The 27,308-nt window shown below is 31.3% G+C and overlaps 1 protein-coding gene across 4 annotated transcripts in view; it reads left to right on the forward strand.

Moving 5' to 3' along the window:
* LOC119839472 overlaps window positions 1–27,308 on the forward strand; it is an 83,066-nt gene that overhangs the window by 25,209 nt on the left and 30,549 nt on the right. For all 4 annotated transcript variants that reach the window (XM_038365746.1, XM_038365774.1, XM_038365756.1 and 1 more), the window contains 2 exons: window positions 18,556–18,611; window positions 20,345–20,405. In XM_038365746.1, the coding sequence (XP_038221674.1) occupies window positions 20,359–20,405 (47 nt within the window). In that variant the 5' untranslated portion in view covers window positions 18,556–18,611; window positions 20,345–20,358. The remainder of the gene's footprint in view (window positions 1–18,555; window positions 18,612–20,344; window positions 20,406–27,308) is intronic.

Genomic DNA, 27,308 nt, shown 5'->3' on the forward strand with positions numbered 1-27,308 from the left:
AAAAATTATTTTACACTTTTTAGTTTGATGTGCTTGAAAAGCGTGTTTTTTAGTTTTTTAAAACTATATTTTATTTTTAATGTTACTACAACGACTGTGCAGAATGAATTCTGCATGTAGAACCTAGAAAATTGTCTTTCCTATGAAATGTTAATGCATAGGCATATAATCATTACACAGTATTATAAATTATTTATTAATTGGTTACTATTTCCTTTTAAACTTTTTAACATTTAGACACAGAGCGAAAATTTAGAAGATTTTAATGATTTTATCAGGAGCTTTTTAATTAACTTATATATCCTTACGCTTAAACGCTTACCATGTGTGTGTCCACACAAATAGTGTCATTTCAAGTTCAAATATTTTAGCTATCAAAGTAAGTGCAATAAGTATAAGTTAGTCGGTTAGGTATGTCACAGTCACACGTAGCTTGACTTGACTTGACTTACTTAATGCCCTAATATATTGGTATAAATATATTTTCAAGTTACAATATATCATTAGTATATATCCTTTTTGACGTCCCATATACACTTTGTTTAATAAGCTCGATGAGAATAACGCTTAATTACGCTATTTTGCCTGCGTGTGTGCCAATGGTAGTAATCGCCACACATTATCCAGCCCGTATGAAATAAATTCCTTTTCAAAATTGCTTTTGTTTTCAAGTCTTGTATCGCAGTTTGGTCTCAGAACGCAAGTTACCCTGTCACATACATCGTTGAAACGATCAAAACTAGCTTTGCTTTCCACTACGGTGACCTGGACCAAGCGCAAACTGAAATTGAAATGTCACTCTACCAAATGATATTGTTTTACACCCAATTCGTTTTCAACTGTACCTTGTTTTATTACTTATAATAATTACTCTCGCATGGTGAGTAGTCACAGTTAGAATTTCAAATTTTATATCTTATAATTAATAAACATATTTAAATAAACTTAAGTTTCTAGTAGGTATAGATAATAATGTATGATTTCATTCACAGCATTTAAATGTGGCATTGAGATAATGTATGATCTAATAATTCAAATGCAACTCCACAACACTCGCCTGTAACACTTTCGAACCAAGTTCCTATTTAATATGTATAGATTTACATACGAAATTACATCCAGAGGAAGAGTTCTGTCCTTTTTATACGAGAGTTATCGTGTAATAATTTTGCAAGGTAAGCTACATGTACCATAAAATGATATATGTTTTACTTAATTTGCTGTATATACCTATTAAGCGCATATTTTTCATAATCCATATTAAACATTGGTATCACTCTATAATATATAATGATGATTTATATAGATAACATAAACAAATAGCGTCTATTTGCTATATAAGTGACTCTTAGTGCAATCAAACATTTTAAACTAATAGAAGTACTTTATAAGAAGCGCAATAATGCTCGACAGCGTATTGAAAGCTAGATCTTTGAATGTTGTCATTTGTTTCCGGGACGCTCCCGACGGACTTTATTGTACCCATCCAAGTGCTGGCCTTGTCCGACATTAGATATAACTAAGAAAGTCTTTGTATAACATCATGAGCGGCGCGTGTAACCTTTTACCTTTTAAATCTAGACTATGGAAACAAATGTTCCTGCCACGAATGAGTTTACAAATGGAAACGAAATTTTGTTGGAATAATGTTATTTAAAAATCAACTGGGGAACGGTGTTGTTTTTATCATAAATTTTAAACTTTTTCTCATTTCGTGTTTCTCTTTGCTTTCGTTTTTGAAATCCGTTTCAATCATCTTCTGATTTTGCTGAAAATAAAATACTTTCAATAAGAATTCATAGTTTTGTTATATTAATATTTTATAGATGAAAAAATTTTAACCTCTGCTTTCGCATCATCACTATTAATTTCAGTGGTATCTTCATCATTTGCATATGGAGACAATGCAGTAGTTGTCCCTGTTTTATACATTAATGTTTATTATGAACTTATAGTAAAGTATATCATAATAAAAATAAAACTAGAAATACATATTTTATACTTACTTAGTTCTTCCGCCATTAGAATGCTATTAAAATATTCTGATAGACTTTCAACCCTTTCATCGGCATCTGTATTTGAAATATGGAGTGTTATTGGCGTGCAGTAAATTATGTTTTCTAACGAAATCTGATAATTAAAATATTCTATACAAAATGCGTTTTGGCCCTTACTTAATCTATTTGGTTTCATGCTAATAATTCGACTCTCCACTGGAAAAAAACAAGTCATGCATTTTAGTTACTTAAATTATATTACCCAATTAATGTTATTAAAATCATTTCATATTCTACGACTGATAACAATATCATAAAAACTTACATATTTTTTCGACTTCTTCGTCCACAAGCGATATTCCTACTAATGAAATTAATATTTATTTTGAATATGTTTTGAACAAGAAACTTTGACGATATAAATATATTACATTATTACTTACACATCTTCCGAAACTGTTGAATTGCTTTTGAATGTTCATCGCTGTTGTGTGGAATAATTATGTCTAAAAATATAATTGAATAAAGATTAATTGAGGCTACATGTGACGATAAATGGGAAAATAGGAAAAAAATGGTTCTCACTCTCTTCTTTTGCTTCTTTTTGATCCTTGCACTTTGTAAACAGTTGACATGTGTCCAAATCAGTAGGATCGCTGCACTCGTATCCCCAATGACAGGCTGATTCTTTGTTCTTGGTTGTTGCTAAGTGTTCACAATATAAAATAAACAATAATAACAGCATAATAGAAAAGATGTTAAGTATTTAAATCTTTTAATTTTATGATTTTCATTTTAATATAATATCTACTTACTGTTTTCCTGCTGTGCTTGTCGTCGTTTATTAACAACTAAACGTCTCCTTTTCCTCACCATCATAAGTTTATCACCTTCAATATTTTTAATAATGAAATAGATTTTTCTAGATTCATTAATTCGTAATATATAACCAATTATGTCGTACTGTCTGTCTCTTCCGTGTCAGTTAGACCGTCTTTCAAACTATTTCCATTGAATTTGGAGAACGTATCCATTAACGTTAACAGTAATGATTTGGTTTATAGATATTTTATAGAAAGTTAATGTTTCCAATATTAAGCCCAGACAAGTCTAGAGTCTACATTTTCAATTGGCAAATCACAATACTTTAATGCTTAAATATTTAGTTTATGTTTTTTTTATAAATGGTATAGATAAATGTAAATTATTCTTAAATATTGTTAAAATATTGTAAAAATTAAATGCATAAATAAATCAAGAAGCGCAAAATCCTTCATCTAGACTCTAAAAGTGAAACGTACACGTGGCCGATTTTTATTCTAACTTTATTTACCTGGTGCGCGCCGGCGTTTGTTTACAACCAAGCGCCTTTTCTTCCTCAATTTCTTCGCTAGTTCAATGCCTTTGTTTAAAATACGAACAAACTTATAACCATAATAATAAGCTATACAAAAACATAGATATTAAATAGTAATATAATAAATACCTCGTCGTTTTTCGTTTTTAAACTTGCTTTTACTAGCAGTCCTTTTCATAATTACTGAAAAAATGTAGACCTAATTTATCCGGTTGTCTATGGAAAATAAAGTTATGTGAAAAGATGAAAAAAAATAGTTCAATTATAATTCTAAAGCTTACGGTTAAATTTACTCGTCTTTGGCTTGTTCTTCATTTTGACGAATTGTCCTGAAGTTATTAACGACCGATTGTAATATAGGATCTTAACAAATGGTTAATTCAAAAACTTATAAGATAGCAATCTTCAAAAGTATGTGTATAAATGTATGTTCTTAAAACGTACCTCGTAAATACTTTGTTTGTGATGGTGCAGTTACTGTTTCAGATATGTTTTGGATAGCTATTGATGAAAAAAAAATTTTCTTATTCAATGTATAATAAAAGATTGTGTTTAATTTATATTTCTAACCACACCTTCACCACTGAGAGCCAGAGCTTGAAGGGCGTCAAGTCCGGTAATATCAGGTTCTAAAAATGCATAATATTCTTACTATTTTACATATATTTGCATATATTTGAATATGAAAAATAATATCGATAATAAATAAAAAGTGTAAGCAATTCAAACCTCGGAGAGTAACAATGCGTTTAAAAGTCATGACTGAAAAAATATGATTACTTATTAATGATTATTTAGAGTGCTAAAACTAATAATCGTGTTTTAAGTAATAAAGCAAAAGCTAACAAAATGCTTCAAACAACTTATCCGCTAATTGTTCAGGACTTTTCGATGAACTAACAAACCCTTTGCCACCTGAAATTAAGATTGAGAAAATTATAAAGAATGATCGATTAAATAAAACACAATTTACATTTAAATACATACCACCCGGTTTGTTCACTGCAAGTTTGTGTTTAGAATTAGTATGTACCTTAGTTGGTGAAAAAAAAAACAAATTAAAAAAAAATTATGTACCTTTTGCTCTCAATTTTATGGCCACTGGCAACAACTCTTGCGGTGTAAATGTATCACCTATTTGCAATAATGAAAAATAAGACTTTACCTCAAGTACTATTTGTATAATATTATTATCTTTTATATGCATCATGGACATACACACCAACTTTAAATGGTCGTGCTTGATCTACTAGAAAAATAAAATTTGATTAATTTTTATTCATAATAGCTGTAAACTATCATTCTTATAAATAAAAGGGGTTAGTTAATCGAGGCGATAATTAAAAGAATTTATTAATTACCTTCATGACTGTTATGTTCATCTATGTTGTTTTCTTCCTCTTTTTCTTCAGATTTTGTTTGTTTATCTCCATCTGATTCTGGTTGTTTATTTCCATTCACGTCGATTTTTTCCGTTTCGCTACTGACGGCACTTTTATCATTGTTATTTTCTGTATCATTATCATTACCTTGCTCATCGATTTCCCCTTGGGTTTTCGTATCACCTTGATTTTCATGTTTTTCATTTGATTTTGCTTCATTTGTTTTACTTTTTTCTACGTCTTTAGTTTCGTTTGCTAGGTCCATACTTTTATCCTCTTCATCTGCACCTGATTTTTATGTTTTGTTATTTTATTGTGTATCATGTTTTGTATTTTTTTATGAATTGTAAATTACTTACTGTGACGACGTTTTATATTAGAATGAAATGGTCCACAATACACCTATAACAAAATTGATTACAAATATATACTAAATATTTAATAATCTCACATACTAAAATATTTACCGAATTAAACAATAAAATAATCAAATACAAAGTAACCACTCGGAATAACATTTTACGAAAAATAACATTACCTACAACTTAATTAACAAAAAGCAATTACATTTCGTAATACCTAAGCAACGAAGCATTCAACTTAGTCGATTTAATGTTTACCTCAAAACATCGGCGTGGAAAAATACATGCCAAATCTGTACGAATTCGATGGACTTTTATTTTCATAATTCAATACCAAACATCAATTCGAAATGGATTCAAGGGAAGAAAAATATTATGAATTCCTTTGATTATTATTTATTTCCATAAAGCCGCAAATGAGACGCTTTATGACGACACATTTTTTTGTATTATTATTCTAAGACAATAATCTTTAATACTTCAGAACATGCTATAAAATTATGAGTAGGTACAATACAATTGATGGTACAGAGTGCACAGAACGTTTTAGTGAAAGGTTGTGCGATGGCCCGCGACTGATACGCTCGCACTGAGACTGATACCATACTCTTGTTCCATTGTCAGACCGACTGTTTCGCCACTTAGCGCACTCTCACCAAAGAGAAGTTGATGCTAAAGTCCCACAAATTGCTGTACAAGTTTCGTAAAGAACACATTGTTCTCTAATCAAGATACATCAGATTTACGTTCTCGTTTTACGTTTTTGTAAATAGCTATAAATCATAATTTGATAAAAAATTCTATACCAGTGATTTCACAATTTTATCTTAGCTGAAAATAATATTTTCAACATTTCAATTATTTTTAAATTTAGTTTGAACTTTACAGGATATTTCAGACTCTGATTTCAATTGCTTTTAAAGTTACAGCAATTAACAGAATCATTTCACGACAGTACGACCATAATCGATTGAAATTTGGTTCGAACATTATCCAAAAATCTGGCTTTTCTTATATAAGACTGTAAGACAATGGCATTTCTGCACATGACATAATTCATGCAATAAGTGTTATTTCAAAGACATGTATAGTACACAATAACTTTTTTATGTACTTAATAAACTTTATTTAACTTTTATATATATTACATATTTTTAATGGTTAATATATTTAACATATGACACGGGGTCAGGAGATCTGAAGAAGATTGATGATTAAAATAACCTCCAAATCTGCAGTAACGCCCCCGTCACATAATTTTACTGAGACCGATAGGGATCCGACGCGCCGTCTAGACGGGACGGTGCGCTAGACTTGTTCCACAACTATAACAGTATACTAGGGAGGCAATTGAAGCTACTTCTCGATCCATCCACCAACCGATCTGGTGGAAAAATATAGACATCGGTGACGCTAATGCAAGGTTTTCGAACGAATTTAAATCGAACAGCGGTGACAGCCTCTCACAGAGATAAGTGCAACCAAAGAGTTGCCATAGCTTTATTGACAGATTGAAAGCCTTAGGTTGGTTTACACAAGTAACTGATTTGTCTTTAAAAAAATTGCTCTTATCATATAAATATTCTGATAAAGGACAGTTATTGTTTATAAGTAAACATTTTAATACCGATTAATTGAATACTCCTACGTTTTAAAAATTGTGCAAAATTTTACATTGATATCATTTATAGGTGTTGAATGTAACAGTGAGATCATCGACATGACGTTACGCTGACCTTCATAAATACTGATTATTATTATTAGTTTGAACGCGTCATAAGTTCGTCTTATTTACATTTACATTAAATTATGCAAATAGTATCTACAATGTGTGCGAATAAATTGATTTCGAATTGTTTGTTTTCGAGTAAAGATTTGATATTTGATCATATAATTTGGACTAAGTTTTATTTTTAATGCAATAATTAATACCTATAACAATTTTTTATCCATTTAATGAAAATAAAACGTTATCAAATTCAATGTGACTAATGTCTCTGATGTTTCTAATTACGTCTACGATTTGCAATCGGTTCCAAACAATTCGCTTTCTCCGGTTTTCGTGGGATTTATGCATGTCGTCGTTTACTTTTGTTGTTATCAGTTAGCACATATTGAAACGAACAAAAATATTTTAAAATCGCATGCGCTTTGGATAAGTTTTTTGGGGTTTTTTTTATTAAATTTTTTAATGATTATGGAAGATACACTCTAAGAAAAATAAAAATGCTTTAAATATTATTTAATTTTAACCGAACTCAAGCTCCAAAAATTTAACAACTTATTGTTGGGATCTAATAAATTCTTAAGTCACTTACAAAAAAATTATTTGAATAAAAACTAACTTCTTTCGACCTAATTGTGTTATGAATATTTTTCTATTCATTATTTAGTCTCGCGATATCATTTTCGCAATAACTCAACCCACACAATCGCTTTTGAAATAAATTTTGTATAAAAGATGATTATGATCAATTACCTAGCACTGGTAGAATTTTGTCACATATTCGACAAACGTTTTTGTATAGCGTCATAGGTTCACTCATGCTCCTTATTTGTCACAAAAGCTGTGATTATAAACAAATGAGAACAAACTTTCCATTGCTAAAAACCATAATCGATTTGTATATGATAAGATACAATAAAAGTGAGTCAAGTTCATAATGATTGACGTTCAATGTCAGCGCGGGCGGGCGGCGTGGAAACAGGCGGCACTTTCCCAGGGAACCGCTGCGTCCGGGAGGGGATGACGTCATTGTTGCCTTGCACTGTGAATGCACTAACTCAGGATTTCCTTCATTACACACAATATGTTAACTGGAATAGAAAGTTCTATATCTAATGTTGTCATTATTCTTATTTTCTAATCTACTTAAAATATCTTTGTATTAGCCATTTAGTACATATTCTATGTCATTAATGTTGACTTACATAATATAATGACTTTTCAAACTGTATTTGGTTGCATTTTGAAAGTGTGTTTACAAACTTTCGAATATACTTATTACCTTTCTCTAGAGAGAAAGATTCAATCGAACTAATTGTTCCATGTCATGCACATGCGTCATTCGTTATACTGGACATAACAAAACGTACAATAAGGAGATAAGATTAAGCAGATTTAACTATCAATATTTTTAATATTATCCACGAAAATAGAATATCATAACATTTTATGCTTTGAATACATCATCTACGTATCTATCCTTACTAAAAGTATGTTAAATATTAAAACAAGTATTAGAACACAGTATTAAAATTATATACCAGTAAAAAAGTGAATAACCTACATAAATAAAAATAAACAAAACACAAAGTGCCAATATATTGGAATTCGCTGATTCGACTCAATATCGCTACTAAACGTAAATATTGCTTGATACAAACAACAACAGAAATGCCAGTATACTGTATTACGCAATTTCGATACTCGTGCCATTGGCTTGATAAATTATCATGAAAATTTTTATTCTGTCGGTACCCCGAAACGTAACTCACATTTGGCTGTTCGCCAAAAGGAAGAGAATCCTGGCGCAGAGTCAGGACGTTTTGATATTATCTGTTTTATCGTCTGGATCTACTTAAGTTATATGAAAATTACTGTATATACTTACATAATGTTGAACAAGATATTCTTACTATCTAAAGATCATTAGGATATTTTTTTTTTAGTTTAATTTTTTGTTATTTGAAACATCCAAAGAAACTGTTATTTCAAAAATAATATAGGATAAATAGATTTTATATAATACATTATATTCGTATAAAACCTGATTTTCTCCGGCTCCAAAAAAGAGCTTATCGATTCGATGTATATCTATGTGAATATGACAGATTTTGGATATATAGTCAATTGTTTCTGCTTCTAAACAAGTATGTCAAATTTCAACATGCAGTAAAAAATAAAATAAAAATCGTTTATTTAGCAAAAATACAAAAATATAAGTTTTAACACAAATCAAACACGACGGTCGCCTCAACTAGGTAACAACCTGTGCTAGAGACGACCGGCAGTAATAAGTATTTGTATGTTTGTTTGTGTAAACTATAAGTCGTATTAAAATGTTTTTTTTAGGTATACCCCTCGTTGTATATCAATACTAGTATCGTAAAAATCGATAAAGCAGTTTTTATATAAATAACTAGCAAAATAGTGTGGCAACAACTGACACGCTTTCTTCAAGCGACTTCAAACGAGAGATTCATTGAAGTAATTCACAAAAATAAAGCAATTTTGGGAATTACTTATTAACATTTATATGAAAGAGTAGATTATTTAACTAGGGGCTGCTCTTAATCTATTGATTTAATATTATAAAAAAATACAAGGTCTAATAAGTTGTAAAATGTATTGCAGTAATTTTGCTTAAGGAGTAACTACTTCAGCAAAGGAGAGTCGCTAAACGGGCGGCCATTAATTTTTATAGAGCAAGATTTAGCGACCCTCCGTTGGAGTTCCGCCGAGTTAAGCACTGAAATAACATTGCAAAACTTTCTCCGCTTCCGTGTTATTGTCCATTTCAAACTTTACGACTGTATTGACTGTTAATTATAAGATGAACGTCCAAAATGTAAACATTCAATGAGGCAGCCGGTCAATTGCCTCGAATTATTCATTTAATCTAAATTAATAAAGGACCCTAAACTTTACAAATTAAGTGTTCAATTAGGCATAAATAATAGTGCTAATATTAATTTCAAATTGGGAACATTCACTCCAATCTTAATGAAAATCATTATGACTTGAATGGTGTACTAATTTTGTGATTAATAAATGTAGGTAACAATTCATTTTATCCTTGTGTGCTTTATGTAGATCGCTACACCTTCGTTAAGACTTTAATGACAGTGTTCTCCTTTCATTAAGCCATTGTGAATGTATTTTGTCACGTGTCTGTGATATGCTAATTTGCGCCCGAACATTCAATATAGGCCGAGCCGAGTATATCTCGATGCCTTTTTCATCAATCAATATGTATATGCTTCTGCTTTGTTAGTTAACGCGTAACCTTTTAAAGATTTTTTTGTTACGGCTATCTATGATTTTATCATAAAATATTGGCTCATATCTAGTCGGAAGTTAAAATTAAGATTTGCCCTAACTTAATTTGACATATTTCATTGAAAAGATTATATTATTACTTTATAAACATTTCCTGATACCAAGAGAAATACAGATTTATATACAACACTAAATATAATGTAAATATTTACATTCTGTGTCTTTTTCAATTCAAACAATTAAACATAACATAAATCAGACAAATTAATTTTTCTATAATTCGATTCAATGATACCCGTCCATGTCGTCACATCCATGTGTCCATGAGCAGTGAATTTTAGTTTAAATAAATAACGCTATACGATCAAATATATATTTATTATATACTTATTACTTCGTTTATAAGAATAGCTGTCGTAAATAGTGATTTAATGAACGTAAATTTTTAGTATCATCCTTACTATGAGGTTTTAACGATCAAAGGCAACAGCTTTCATTAGATATTCATTGACGGTTCGTCTATAATACATTTAATAGATTTGGTGCGAAGCTTTGACGATATGTAGGTCAGTGGGGATACTGCATTCTGTTGACACTGGTGTAAATCGATATGGTAACAATGCAACCCAATTCTGTGCGCAAATTCCCGTTTCGGGCATGAATAGTTCTTGTGTACTGACACTTCTCCATTATATAATTCAACACTACTTTGGTTTAATTGCAAACAGAACAGAATAAAATTTTTAAATATGAATTATTTTATTAAATCTAATGAAAAATTGGACAGTAACAGTAATATGATGAATAAACAGTAATATAATGAATAAGCTTATTTATATTTGGTAATCCAGTACGCTTTGGCACGAATTCGGCCAGCTCGCACCGGGGAATTACCACACCACACAGAAGTCCGGCGTGAAATAGCATACTGCTGTGTTTCGTCCGGTGAGTGGGGGCGCCGGGGGCCCATATCCTCTTCCTTACCCTTCCCAATCCTTTCTCCTCTCAATCCCTCTCGTCATTTCTTTCTTAATCCCTTTCCAATTTGAAGTGGGCAATCCATTTGCAGAGGCGTAATGTTTGCAATCGACCTTACGCCTCTGCAAATCTTCATGGGCGGTGGTAGCGCTCACCATCAGGTGACCTACAAGTTCCATTGCCGACGGTGACATAAAAACAAATAAAAAAATAATAAAATTACTGTTAGTAATTCATAATCCATAGTTAGCACATTGTGTTTTCGACGTCACCTTTAAAAACCTATACTCGAAGGAGTTGTTAGCTCTTTTTCGTCACAGCAGAAAAATCTCCAGAGTAAAATTTATGTTCTTAAATAAAAGCTTTAAACATGTATTTTTCATTTTATTACACTCTGTTCTGTATACAGGTGAGTTATTGCAAGCACTTTAACTAGGAACAATATGTGCATTGTTTCCGAGGTGCGATTTATACACCGACCGCTCTCACGGCGAAACTTTCGTTTTTGAAACGCCTTGATTTGATCAGCTGCCTTTTGTTATGCTATCGGAAAGTATTATTTTCCTTTGTATATAATTGAAATAAATATCTATTGCACTTAAGATTTAAAATACCGCTGATATTCGTAAAGTGTACAAGAACGGAAATACACATATATATTATAGGTATATATTCAGTCACCTGTTCACGTTTCTGTGTTGATCCAAATCATACTGACGCCATAGGTTGCTTGATAAGGATAAATCATAGAATATATCTAATAGGACACATGAAGCACCGCTTTTAAGTCACCGTTATAATGTTTAACATGATTTCCTTTATAAAAAAAGAAGAAGAAAACTTTAGGGATGTTTTATGGAGTGTTTGACATTGAAATTCAAGTCATAGTTTATACAAAAAATTCGCTCAATTCCCACTACCTGTCAATTACATCGATATGTTATCGTTTATCAAAAATTATAGGCCGTCACTTGTCTGTTCTGGTACAAGTTAAAGTCTTTGCGGAGGATCTAATTTATTATTAACAATGAATTACTCGCGTTCTGCATTTTTCGCCCCAAAGGACTTCTAATGTCCTTTCATTTATTCAACAGTATCTTCTATTTAACGGCAATATTTCGTGCGATAAACGTTCAGAAGTTGAATGCCCTAGACGATACTTGGCCTCTTATTATATTATTCAAATACATCATTGTTTGATATAGTATTTTATCTACAAATTTATTTAATTTGAAACAGAAATATATTTGAAACCCTTAAATACATGAAATATTTTGCTGATAATAATAATAAAAACCATCTCATCTATTCTGATTGAATTTAAAGTATTTAAGACTTTTCTGATTACATTTCTTGAAAAACTACATAGAATAAATTACATAGAATTGTTACCACCTTTCAGGACCATTTACATTCAAGAAACATCTATCACGTTTAATTTATGAGGCAATTTCTGCTGAATCCTGTTTTCATTAATTCTTATACGAATTCATTAGCAATTATAATAAATATAGAATACACGCTGTTGTTTGTTTTTACAAGAGAGTAGGTACGACATAATAGACATAGGAAAAAATCTTCATTATATACGTACTTATTAATTAAATGAATGTATGAATTATTAATATATTTTTTAATTGAAAGTACTATACATTTCAAAAAATGTAATTTAAATAATTTAAGTATTAAAATGTGTTCCAGGCAGATAATTTTAAGTTATCTAACTTGATAGTAAAAGAGCAACTACGAGTTTCTTGTCGGCTCTTCTCTGTTGAAACTGCTTTCCGACCAGTGGTAAATGTTATATTTTTTTACGATATTTTGACGATCCAAAAGCCCTTCTGAAAGAAGTCTAGTTTATAAATTTTTGAGCTTGAGTTTGACGATAAATTTTAAAATATGTCACTTTGTTAATAAACATAATGTACAAATCTGCATTTCCTGAATCAGTTTGAAAAATGTTTCCTTACAAAGTTGTTCCGACATCCTTAAAATTTCATAGGCACTTTAATTAAAAAGTAAAAACTTTTCAATAAGCGCAGTACGAAGGTTCTATTCGCATACCAAGTTCAACTTTTCATTTTTACGTAAGATACACCTTATTCATTATTCATAGCATCTGCTTGAAAATTGTGTAACATCCAACAAAGTTATGTAATCAATAGAAATCCTTAACGTAGAATATTATCAATATTGTTGATAGAGAATTCTGTATTCCCAACAGCTACGCATCTTCCAATTTCCGTCATATACGTACAAAACTTATCGGGATTACACTTACAGTGTATTAGATTTTCATCGAGCTGGTAGATGAACAAACTTGCGTAAATATTTGTTCCTATATTATCTGCTCTGTCTACAATATAGGTATAGCTTGGTGATTGTAACAAACAACTCAAGGCAAACACACTCCATATATTTCTGTTTTTCCGAAAATTGGCTTCATGTAAATTTGAACTGGCTGCACGACATATATTGAAGGGGCCCGCCCTGTCGCTTCCCTATATCCCAACACTCGTCTTTGATATACGCCTTTTGATGTCTGCTTTGCTTAGTACAATGCTACTTTCACTCCCCTAGCTGAAATAACTTTCTTTAGAGGTTTTAGCTACATTTTACCTCAATGATGGCCCTCAGTATAATGCTAGGTAGACAACTTAACACGTATCGCTATATAAGCGATTACAACCTAATTTCATATTACGGCTAGGGAAATTACAGTGCATGTCAGGTTACTAAACATTTGTAATAATACAGTTGCATTTTCAAATACGATCGTAACTTAATGACTTCATACTATTTTACATATCAGATATTATATTGGTAATTTTCACCACATTTTTATAACTATTACATTTGTAGAGATACTACTAGCGTTCAAATCAAGCGGATTTCGAATAAAATTACAAGTGTATCTAGTTATCAAAAGTTAGAAAGATTAGAGAGTAATCTTCCGCAACAGTTTATTTTAGCCACGCACGTCTAGCCCGTGATCGAGCTATAAAAACTTTTACTATCTCATTTAACGTGCCGCCTCACAGATAAATGTCCAGAGTAACGACTGAACTAACGGATTATATTGTTTGGAAAGAAATGTAATTACAACAAGAATCATCTTACATTTTAGGCAAGATCCCCTAAAACTTTCATTGACTTCGCCACAATTTTTTAGTTATCTTAGTATTAAAAACTAAGTAAGTCTTTCGCTGTTAGGTGCAGTAGCAAGCTCTTATGAGTGCAAGCTCTTAGCTTTGCGTTGAAGTTTTTAATATCTTCCTTTGTACTGGAATATTAGCAGAGATCAAACTGAAGCTCGTCGCTTAGGTGCGAAATTAAAACTAAGGAACTTTGTTTTTGAACAGAACAAAATCTGAATCTATCCATGTATAAAGCCACCCCACGTTGCATTATATAGATGAAAACAAATATATTATAGATGTTGAATTATTATTGCTGAACAAAAAAAAAATCAACCTATCATCTCACTTACTTATTAGCATTTATAACAGATACATGCTTATTAAAGCTATGAAATTACGCTCGCGTAAAACTTACCAATCACCATGACATTTCGAGAAAACGACAATTTCTCGAAAATATTAATTGACAATATTGCAAAATCCATCGTGAATTTCTAGAAAGCATAAATGAGAAAATAGCAAAGTTTCATTAAATACAAAATATATAACTTTCAGTCAGTGCCGCCTCTTGTCATCAGATAAGGACCGAGCTATTTCGTTGAATAACATTTGAATTTTTTCAAGAAGATTGCAGTTAAACTTGCATGCAAAGCGAAACAGAGCCGTGGCAGTAAATTTAACATAAAATCTGACTCGTACTATTATACCGTATTTTATCATGTTTAAGATATATTTATATGTGAAAGGTGTAATTAGGTAAAAACGTTAATGAAATTAAACATAATTTATTTAAAACAATGTTTGTCATGTAATATATTTATAAGTAGGTACGTATAATGTTCCATTTGTCTCATTCTTTAAAATGTAAAATATGAACTTTACTTAAAACAATATTTAAAATATATGGATGTGGAACATATCACGAACTAGATTATCATTAAATTGTATTGTTATTTATAAATTTTTGGAAAATTATATATATTTTTTTATTTGTTAAAAATAATATTGTGCGCTTATTTCAATAGTATCTTTCAGTAACACACCTTTTTTTAATAATTTATTTTCCCATAAAATATAAAATACATTGAAACGGACGGACTTTTAGACTCTTTTACACAGTTTGAATATTTTAATTAAACCAACATCCGATATTTAAACCTTTATAAGTGAGGCCACCTTTCTGTTTTGTTTTTGACGGAATCCATTAGCAAATGAGCATAATACAAACGATGTTTATAAAAGGTCCATAGTTGTAAAGTTTGCGCAACCAATTTGAATAAAAAAGAAACACAATTTGCCTGCCTGTTTGTTTTACAAAAGTATTAAATATGTTTATTCTTACAAAATTTAAATATGTACATTAGAATACATTACATTTTATTATTTTCGTTTGCTGGTTTATAATTATAAATTTGAATGGTTTGCTTAACTTATAATATTTGTCCGCTTCTATATTTTCCATGCCAAACAGAAATAAAGATTAAAATATTCCTCGAACAATATTAAAAATGCTTACATTACTTTATTTTTGTAAGTTGAAAATTATTATGATCTGGGTCGATAAAAAATTGAGCAAGACTAAAGATTCTGTTTTATTATTAAAAATAAAGAATATTTGAAATAATGATTTACTCATGAATTGAATAGACAATGCAGTGGCGCTGCAAATGAGATTGCGGTGTGCGAACTGGGGCTGCAGGCGGCTGCCGACAACACTCCGTTCGCCTTAAAATATTGTTTGTTACTATCAGTGTGCTTTACCAAATGAAAATGCATTAGAATTTATACCTGTTTGGAGCCAAACTTTAAAAACTCGTTCAAATATAGAACATGACTTTTTCTTATAGCACAATATGTGGTAATAAACGTCATTCAAGTTGCATAACCTGTCCATTATAAGTGTAGTTACCGTCCGTCGTTAGTTTTGAACAACTCATTATCCTTACAAGAAACAGCTCTTTTATGTTTCAGATTATAAATTATGTGAATCTCATGTAATTGCAATCGTTGAGCTCTTTTGTAATATTGTAATGTCAAATTTCAAATTACCCAATAATTCGTATTTTAAATTGCGCTCTGAATGTGTCATCTTCAATCGGTATCGGAATCTGAAAGTAAAATAATACAAAAATTGCGTTATTATTTTGTGCACTTTTCTCGATATTTTCTGCGCAAATACAAAATAGCGGTTATTAGTTGAAATTGACTGCAGCGAGTCGTGACCTAAAATCGCGTAACAGATTATAAGTATATATTTATATAAAATTTGAATTAGCATTACTTATTAAACTCTTTTTAAGTAATATACTTCCTATTTTAACATCCGGTGACTGAAAAATTATGTAATATTTACGTATTGCTTTGTAAAACACATACAATATCACTGCAATAATGTTTGTAATCGCCAGTAGTGATAAAGGTTATACAAAGTGGTGGCGCTCCATTACAACGTTAGCGCCCACATCGTACCGATACCCTACATTTTGTTTTATTTCCCTATAGAACGTTTAACAGGCAACAGAACTAAACTGGTTAACACATGGACGACTCTAATGGCACTCTCCATTGTATCTCGCTAACTAGGCCACTTGGCTTCAGGATATAGGACAGTTTAACACCGCTTGCTAACCTGTTTCATTTATTTTTATGAACAATTTAAATAACAATGGAATTGAAGCTGACACATTTAACGCACAACATGTCATGTTTGAATGAAACTTTTATATTCTGAAATAGGTCTAATGGCATGCAACTGCCAGTAACTTTTTTTCATTGTTAATTTCGTAACGTTAAATGAATATTTGGCAGTGAATTACAAATGTACCGACAACGATTAGCAAAATACTAACTTCCTTCCGCCCCCCGGTTCATGAGATGGCGGATCTTTTAATATCGCCTTCGGGAACTGTCTGAGATCCGAATTCAGAAGCTTTATTAGCTTACGTTCTGTCTGTAAACTATGGACCGTTGCCAACCCCTACTTAAACTTTCTTTTTGTTGTTACTTCAGTCGAAGCATTTAAAACGTGAGAATTATATCCAATTGTTATAAAGCTTGAAAATGAAATGGAAAATTTATTTGTAGTGTTTTTTTTTTAATTGCTTTCTCAATAACTAATTATTTATTTGTTTATTTGAATATGTCATATATGTAAGATGAGTAGTGATTTCACTTCGATTTAGATGTTCTTAAAACATTCTCAATCTTTGTTCTCTATAATTTTAATTTTATAACAGCAATGCAATGATATGTCACTAAACGATCAAATAAAGTATACGTTTTACATATCCACATAAAGATTTACGACCGGGAAAAATCTGAAACGTTCAAAATTTCGTGTAGCACTTCGTAGGCCGTAAAGTATTTTATTACAGCCACAGGTGCGGTTTTGGAGACCGCGACTCACTTTGCTCGTAAATTCCTGTTTACATGTAGCTCCATTGACTTCACAGTCAAGTATCACGAGGCTTATCTTCCTATACTAAATTGTTAAGACCTTGTCATTTCACACGAAGCATTTGGATATAGAGTTCTTCTTTGTAACTCTAGTATAGTGTAAAAAATGTTTAGCATTATAATGAACAAATTTTTTTGTGTTTGATTTTACGCGAGTAAAACATTACATTTAGAAATTAAAAACCTTTTTAACTCAGTCTCCCCGTGACCACGCTCGCTGTAAAGTGTTCGAAACGTCGGGTTAATAATATAATGAAAAATTTTTTGCTTCGATTTTATACAATTTATTGGCTCCTAAAACACGTATACTATCATAAAGTAATCAAAAATCATGCTTTAATTTTAATAATATTGCTAGTAATATTGTGGCCATAATAATATATAGCCTACATCGGTCTCGTGACATAAAACTATTTGGAGACTGCCGCCGGCCAACTCAATAAATAATACCTTTTCAATAAAAATCATTGCTGTGTGAAGCATATTGATGACAATATATTGGTTTTGTACACAACAAGCTTTTATAAAACAAAAAATTAATACATATTTTTATAATTATAAAGGAACAACTGAAAATGAATAATTAATCGTTTAGAATGTCTTATAAGTTACTCACTTGTTTGTCAGTAATAAATTAATTTGAGCGATATCGAACATAGATTCAATAGCAGACTTGTGTTTGTGAAACCATTATTAGTGAGTTCCACTGCTTATAAATAAAACATACAATAGGGGAGTCTGGAATATGTCAGATCAGCGGTAGTGGTTTCATTCAAATCACAGATATCGATTGCCAAATAGTGAGTGAATCGTGAAATTGTATTGTGTCGAGTCTTTGTACAAAAGGAAAAAGTTACTCACTCCAATTTTATTTGTTTCAGATATTATTTGGAATGGTCAAAGTTCGAAGCCACCGATTACGACCCCAGGCGTCCAGGTTATTATAAACAGTTTATTTGAATTAAAATTTAACATAAATTTCCTTTTAAATGTTTTTAAAATTAAACGTTATTGCTGTTAAGCTCAATTAACTATACTGTTTTACAGTTTCATTATGCATGTACCTAAACCTATTAATGTCTGCCTTACTTTTAATAAGTATTAGTTATGTTCAAGACTCCGCTAGTTTTTAGCGTGAACATCGGCGGCATAAAGAAAAACAAAAAAGCCGACAAAATTTCATGCGAGTTCCCGCATCAAAAGCTGCGCTATTTCGCATACAGATGAAGCGCTTAACTTTACAGCATACAACAAAATTACGCATGAATTTTGTTTATCTCCCGTCATTTGTTTTCTGACTATAAACAATAATGAACGCGCTTTATTAGCCCATAGAATTAAAGCCAACGTATGAGCTTATATTATGCATGAGAACATCCCACAAGGGACTGGTAAGGTCCAATTAAATGAAGAGCAAGCGGCCCTATAATCAATCTTACTGATAAATCAAGGAATTGTTTCATATGACGCAATGATATGACATGGCATACATATGTGTGGGTAACGGCAAATTCGCGTGTCTAGCCGAATTATCACCAACATTATACCCAATGTGAACTGAAATCCAGTGATAAATATCGCTTGTAATCCACTTACAACTGCCTCATTAATTTCGGACATATAGTCTAAATTAACTATATCGTTGCGGCACGCGTCAAAGCGTTAATGTTCATTAATTGACATCCAACACAAATAGTAGATCTATGTTAGTATTATTTAGAACATTATTTAACTTATATTTTCTACACATATTTGTAAGATTTATGATACAAAACTTTCTTATTTTATTATTGTTTATATAAATAATAAACCATATTATATTGAATTGGAATGTATTCTTAATGAATAAGTACTTATTTTTTCTGACTAACTTTTTGAAATTTCGTACAGATAATAGTTAATAACCATTAAAATATAATACAATGTTCCTTAACATAATTTAAACATAACAAAAGGCAAATAAATTGCTTAGCACGTTTGCAAATCCCAGGAAATTTATTTCAACCCTTAACATAATGAAGATACTAAAAGCACCATTATCTCGGCGCATTTCATAAACTATTTGTTGCCTTGGCTTTATCAACAGAAACGATGCTTTAAATCGCTCCCCATAAATTAACGTGTCGGATCAATCTGCACCTTTTGTTAAGATGTCGCTATTTGAATAGACACTGCAACGTTTCAACTGAAATCTTCGTTAGCAATCCATCAGGCTCCAACAAAATTGATTGCTCATTAAACTGCCAAATCGGTGCTTTTGTTCAAATTCTGCTGAAAGTTTTCACTTTTAGTCGTAAGTTAATTGCAATTAGCATTTAGATTGTATCATTGTTTAATGGTGTATCTAGAGATTTTAGATATATTTATTAATTTATTAAAATAATTAAACTGTAACTCAAAACTTGTAATATTTTATTCAGTAGCTAGATAAATGGATTTTTGTATATTTGCAATTTTTTTAACTGATTTTTTACTATTTAAGGGTATGTAGAGTGTCCATAGTCTCATGATCATGTTAACTACAGACTCTCCAACTCATTATTAGTCGGGTCAAATTAGGTGTAATACGTTTCGTTTATTATTGGTAAAAGAATAGGTGATGAGTATTTAGAGAGCTAAGACTCGGAAAAAGTCCGACGTCCAACGCTAATGGATGGTGGTTTTTTGCAGGGTGTGGGCGTGAGATGGCACGAGCGGGCATGCTGCACAGGGGTGGAAAAAATGGTGCCGAGTAAGTGTTCTTTCTTTATGTTTACTCGTCATTTTCTTATTGATTTTACATAATGTAGCCTTCAATTTAAAGGTGTTTATTGATCCATGGCCTGTAATATGATTATAATTCGATCAGTTAGTAAGAGAAGTACTAGTTATCTTTCTTACTATCTAATCCAAGTAAACAATATTATGTTAGCCATAAAAGCATTAGATATAACAGTAGCTAATCAAAGAAATAATAATATTTTATAAAGGCCTGAGTAAAAGAACTGAGAAAATATTAGATCGTGTATATACAAAATCAAATTATACTCCTTTGGACACGATTCAGCACTTAAGATAATTGGCACATACTTGTCGCTAATGGTCACATATTAAAAGGCGAAAAGATGCTTTCTACGCACTTCTTTGATATCAGTAAATTCCTTGCCCCCATTCGCTAATATATACGTATATTTCAATAGATATATGTAGGGAGACTTATTCGCTTGCGTAAATTCACTCTCATAGAACATTTAACATTTTATCATAATGTTTTGCAAATTTTGTACCTGATGCAGCTAATATCTGATACGTATGTACATACATAATCGAGACTTATGCGTAGACAAAGTGGATTGAAGTTCACTAGAGGGCCGTTCACAACGTGGTACTTCAAAAGGGTGTTTTAGGTAAGAGGGGTGCGTTTCACCGGGCGTCAGGTGCAAGCTTGATAGAGCTATTACTTATTTTAATATTTTTATACGCCCTCCTGCAAATGATCTCGAGATGGATTTTATACGTTTGTGATTATTTAAATTAAACTTTGCTGACGGTAATTGTAATTGTATTATGGGATATGTTATATCATGTTATTTACGAATACTACTTGAGTATGATGTTAAGTATAATTATAATAGAAAGAGTATGAGAACTTTATAATATTATAAGTATGTTCCTATTATAATTTTATATAAATGTCTAGATTAATCATATTGTATTTACGGTTAACTTCTCAGACATCCCAATGGATCGGGTTGCTAGGATGGTTACTTACAATTCATGAGGGATTACTCCTGTTAAATTGACTCAAATGGATCTTTAGTTGTCTATGGAAATATTTAAATAAAGACTTATCCATTTTGTATGTCTTGCTGAAATGTCATCTCACTGGAAGTATTTCTTATCCAATAAATAAATTGCCTTAATTTTTATCATATTATGTAAGGCTATAAATGACATATTTAATAGATATTAATGCACTCAAATAATGAATTTTTTAAAGATTTGTGATAGATAGATAAATGAAACATTGTGGCCGAAAAAGTATAACTTAAGTGGCAAAAGCTTGTCCATATATATGTATATACATGTTCAATTGTACATGTAAATTATTTACCAGTTGTAACTACAAATAACGCTTCTGCCGGAATTCCGGCTAACTCCCATATTCAGTTAGAACTTCATGCGTTGTTTATAACTGTACAATATTAAAGGCTATTTCGAAGTTAGACCTCGTTCGGTTAAGTCATTTATTTCTGGTTCGGTGCAACTTTATCAATGCTGCGAGAGCTCATAGCACCGGTGTCTGACCATCCCTCCCTACGTTAGTTGAGTGACCTTTCTCGCCACACCTCACGCTCTCAATCAGGCTAACTTTTAGTTGCCAAAATATTGAAATTATTTATAAAACTAGGAAGATTTTAGTAGATTTTTTAAAGCAAATTTACTTTTTATACAGAGAATTGACGTCGTGTAACGAACCGTAGTACTATTGTTGATGGAATCGTCAAGGGGTATAAGGTACATGTATTATAATAACAAATGAGGGTGGGAATAAAGCGTTGTTAAAAAAAAGCATGTGAGAATATTCTGTCAAAACGTTACTAGATGTGTAATACAAATTCATTTATGATATATTCGACTAGATTATATTAAGTACAATATCTAGTCGGTAAACACATTTATTTAACCTTCAACGATTTAGACCTTTAGAGTCTTGGGAAGCAAGACCTCATTCTGACCTATAGATCATAGTTGTACCTATAGTTTGGCCTCGACCTTTGCTAATAACAAGTAATTCTTGAAGATGGACATTATTAGAGAATGCTATAGCTATGTTATAGAAGTTGATCAGTGTCCCGTAAAAGGTTGTGTGGATGTGGTCCAAAAACTCATTATGTTACAGATCAAAGACAGCGTTTGACATCACGATTAACTTACTCGTCGCCACATCACAAAACACATTTCCATACTACGTATCGTCAATTTGTTATTTATGCTAATGTCACAGATAATAATTACCGTCGAAGGTTTTTTTTTATGAATAGACTATAGAAGATGTTTGGATAGTTATTTTTATTTTATTTTGTCATATTTTGCTTTTATTAAATATGTTATTTCTTTTCCAACATCACGTATAAATCTAGGTATGTTCGTTTTTATTCAGAAACAACGCGTTGACACGTCTACTTCATATTATAGACGGCAATATGGATTTCTCCCGAAGTTTGATTTGTTTATTTATAATTTTAAACTATTTTTTTCCATTATGTAACTAAATTAAAGCCTTCACTCAAGTTCTACTCAAGTAAAATTGCATTCAAAAGCAAAAAATGTTGTGCAATTAAAATTGCCAATTGTAGGCAGACAGTCTGATAGGAGGACATTTTTTGTCAAAATTATGATTAAATATATTCTAATCCATAATATAGAGATAATAATTTTTGTTTCATACGATTTAACACAAAACCAACAAGATCGATTTTAAAAATCTATGTATATAAAAGAAAATGGTGTTAGTTACACTATTTACTCAAGAACCGATTAACCGATTTGGGTGAAAATTTGTGCAGAGGTAGCTTAGAACCAGGAGACGGGCATAGTAATGTCTTTATTCAGGAAATCCCACGGGAACGTGAACACGCGACGAAACGGGTCTATCTTTCCTGCGACTAAGCGAGCAAAGCCGCGGAAAGCAAGTTTAGTAATTATTTCATCAGGTGGCTCCGTCATGGACAGGATGGGTGCATGTAATTTTTTTTCTCAGTAGCTCTTTAGCTTATTTGTACGTAACCATAGAGTGTCGGAAGTCCGATTCACCCTTGACCGATTTTATTTAAATTGTTAATTCCGAATTCATCGTGTGACTTTATAGTCACTGAATTATGTGTAACACACCTATGTGTAGATCAAATTCAGTGCTCTTATTAAGTGTGAACTTACGTCATCTAAGGCTCGTAATATATATGTATTCATAAAACATAAAGTATAGATTATAGACATTGTGGGTCGCGATTGGAAACGGTTTCCAATTTAGTCGATTGCAAACGATGTAATTTCCGATTTCTGATGGCATTTCACCTTATCATTTATTCAAGCATTTATTACATTTATAAGGGAACAGGAATATGGCCTGTTTGTACGTTCTTGTTGGCAAGGAAATATAAAAATTAGGAAATGAAAATGGAATAATGTTTATAAATTACCAGATTTATTTTAAAGGAGTAAAGTTGAACCAATCTGTGGATATAAAATTCGTATTTATATAATATTATCTGTATATTTTTCTCATGCTATTATTTGAACCTTAGTGTTATTAGTTCGTGTAATAATTTCGTAGATGTCATTAGGGTTATCTTAATCTAATACATTTAATTTAAAAAGGGCAGAATGGTTACAACGCATCCATTCAACGTAACAGGAATTTGTCAATTTGCTTAGGATCACAAAGGTTAACTTATTTGACGGAAAAGCAATTTATCTTGATTTGTATACTGAATATTTATTCTATTGACAACAAGATTCAAGAAGAATTTGTATTCGAGATAACACTACTCTCACTTTTTATTAACGTCCCTCGTAACACTTATGTCATAAAAATTAACAGATTCATTTTTTTCAATCGACGTCCCAGAATCCAAGAAGGTTCTCAATTTAACTGATTCTATTTTTTTGTTACTTTTGATTGCCGAAATGATCTATTTGTGTTTGAGAGGAAATTGTTGTCATTTGGTCCTATTTTAGAATATGTTACCTCCAGGGGAAATCGGTGACCTTTTTCAGGATGGAATCATAATGGACCATATTCTAATTGTTTAAATATTCGGTATCTCGTTATATAACACAGAAATTTTTCAATGCTATAAAACTAAAAATTAAATATAATATAACTCAATTACTAATAGACCACAACCTTTGACCCTAACACTTTGATTGCGACATCGATATGACGAAAGATAGCTGCGCTATGGTGTTATCAAACCCCTTACACGCCCGAACAATATTTTAGGGTGTGCTATGATTTAGTGTCTATTTCTTTAATCAAAAAGAGTGTTATAGTGCATGTTAATAAGAAGGCAAGTCACCGATGATAAATATTACAAAAGTTTAATAAACGTACCACCATACGTAATAATGTTTACAATTTAAAACTGGCAATTACCAAGATTCGTTTGATTCTTTCTTTAAATTCTAAAATAAGAAGTCACTTTGTAATACCCCAATGTGTGCAGAATTCCTTCTTAATAAAACCATTTTTTCTCTCCATAAAAATCAATGTAAATGAATGAAATAAGCTTTTCGCTTACCAGCTGCCAGACGTGAAATAACAGCACTCGCATATAAAAGTTTTATGGGGAATGAAAGACAAAAAAGATCCAGAACACTACGGGAATCTCATTGTTCTATTTTAAAAAGCTAAAAGAATATATGTGTTCAATTAATAAACCATTTTCTTTTTGTATGAGTCGCATACGCTTGTCGTACGAATACTATATTTTTTCTTCACTTCCCTCAAACGGATAGCATGTAACGTTGAATAGATTTAGTGCATTGTTTTTCTTTATTTAATTTATGTTAAATTATGTATTGCTAAAAGCACAAGAAGAACGTAGTGTAATTTACCAAGTTTTTCTCTCAGTAAATGCTTTTTCCTCATAATACACGTACGTTTTAGCCAAAACAAGTTACGCATTTTACTTATACTTTTTGTTATATTATTTGTAGTATTAAGGTCAACGTGCGTCGCAAGTCGTGTGACGAAAATATAATCTTATCCCCGTACACCTTCCAGCCAGGCTTTACCGCAGACGCGGAGAAAACCTTCACAGTAATACTTATTAGTATCTGCATGAAAAAGTTATGATTTTACCTAAACAGTCTTTAAAACCTTTAAAATGTAATACAATCTCCATAGGAATTTCCGTATTTTTTTTAATTATTTAAAACACCTTCTGTACCTAAGTATATGAAAAGAAAAGCTCGTTTTCGATAGATATGATAATATATAGAGTAACTATATGTTATTATTGTGATCAAATCTTAATCTATGATTTAACAAACAAAGCTGTTACGATGATTAAATCTCTTGCAACTTAATAATCTCTTTATATATTTTGGGTCTTAATCATTAAAATGATATGAGTAATTAATAAAAATCATAATCAGTATCGACAGAAACGAGTTCACTGACCTACAAAAGAAAATTATTTTACTGCCAACATTTTAAGTAAGTAACGCGTATGAGAGTACACAAATGTGGTATAATTTAACCTCTTCCACTAACGAGCTGGTACTCTTGCAGCCCCGTTCCTCATTCACTAGTTACCATGGCCTACATGAATTGTTATATGTACCACTTCAAACTTTCACACTCCGAATTGTTAATATTATTTTTGTGAAATGTCCATGTTGATGAAACTGATGAAGTTATGGTTTAAATATTATAAGATACGAGGGAAACTAAAATAAAAATATTATAAAGGGATTGAACAGGTTTTCACGTAAGGGGATCCAGATAGCGTGTAAGATTTTCACTTGCAACAATGCCTACGTGTAAAGTGCTTCCGTGTCGTCGACCTTACAACGACCCAACTCTACATCAAATGCTTTTATCGTTTCTTTGGAAATCACCTATGACACTTTTGCATCGATTTACTACACTTCTGAATATTTCAAACTATCGAAATATTTCATATTTCTGCTGGAGAAAACACAACCTACATAATTTAGTAAAAACAGGTATACCTTATGTTGCGTAGCTGAACAACGTAACGAAGTTACGACTTTTATATCCTTTATTGACTTTGTATTTAAAATTTAGATATGTGTTTATCATATTTTATATTGATTGGAAATAATTTAAATATACAATGTGTGGCACGCGAATTTTTTATTTCGCACTAACAAGGAATGATTTAAGAAATAAAACCCACACGATTATTTCCGTTTTGTGTGAAATATTTACCAAGAATATCAAATTGTTTAAGAGATAATCCAATAATAATAGGTGATTACCAAAAAAAAACTGCTTGTTGATTTATAGTGTAGGTTTTCTATTTGCGTTTGCAAATTATGTTTATACCATAACAGAACTAAAATTAGCCATATTTAAAATGAGTGTTTTTTCTGTTGATAAAATTGTGTGTTATACTATAGCATCTACCTTCACTTCATGTAGGCTTAGTGTATGTTATAGTTAGAAAAACATAATTTTTACGCCGAACTCTTTCAGCCCGTGAACACTTGGCGTTTTAGGGGTCGCTACGTGTTTCCATTAGCACCTGGTCGTCAAAGCGAGTGTGATTAATCTAATTTATCCGTTTGAAGCTTGAATTGCGCTCTCAGGGTGTACAGGTACAGAGGGCCGGTCTGTTCTTACTGGTTTTTGCCTCATAACGTTTTCCCTCCTTGCCGTCACTTAAGTCAATGGCTTAACGTATTAAACTTTTGAAAAAAAAAATCAGCCCTCATTTTTTATTCCTCTGCATATGTATTTTTAAAATGCTTAACCCCATTTTAAAAGTTCGTTTCAGAATGTTAACTTTTATTTCATTCCTGCCTTCATTTAATTGAAACGAGTGATTACACCCCTCTTCTAGATGGCCGCATACGAATCTTTAGCTTGACTAGTTACGTCGGGGAGAAATTGGCATCGGCA

This window comes from Zerene cesonia, chromosome 1 (genome assembly GCF_012273895.1).
Source record: "Zerene cesonia ecotype Mississippi chromosome 1, Zerene_cesonia_1.1, whole genome shotgun sequence".
NCBI lineage: Eukaryota > Metazoa > Arthropoda > Insecta > Lepidoptera > Pieridae > Zerene > Zerene cesonia.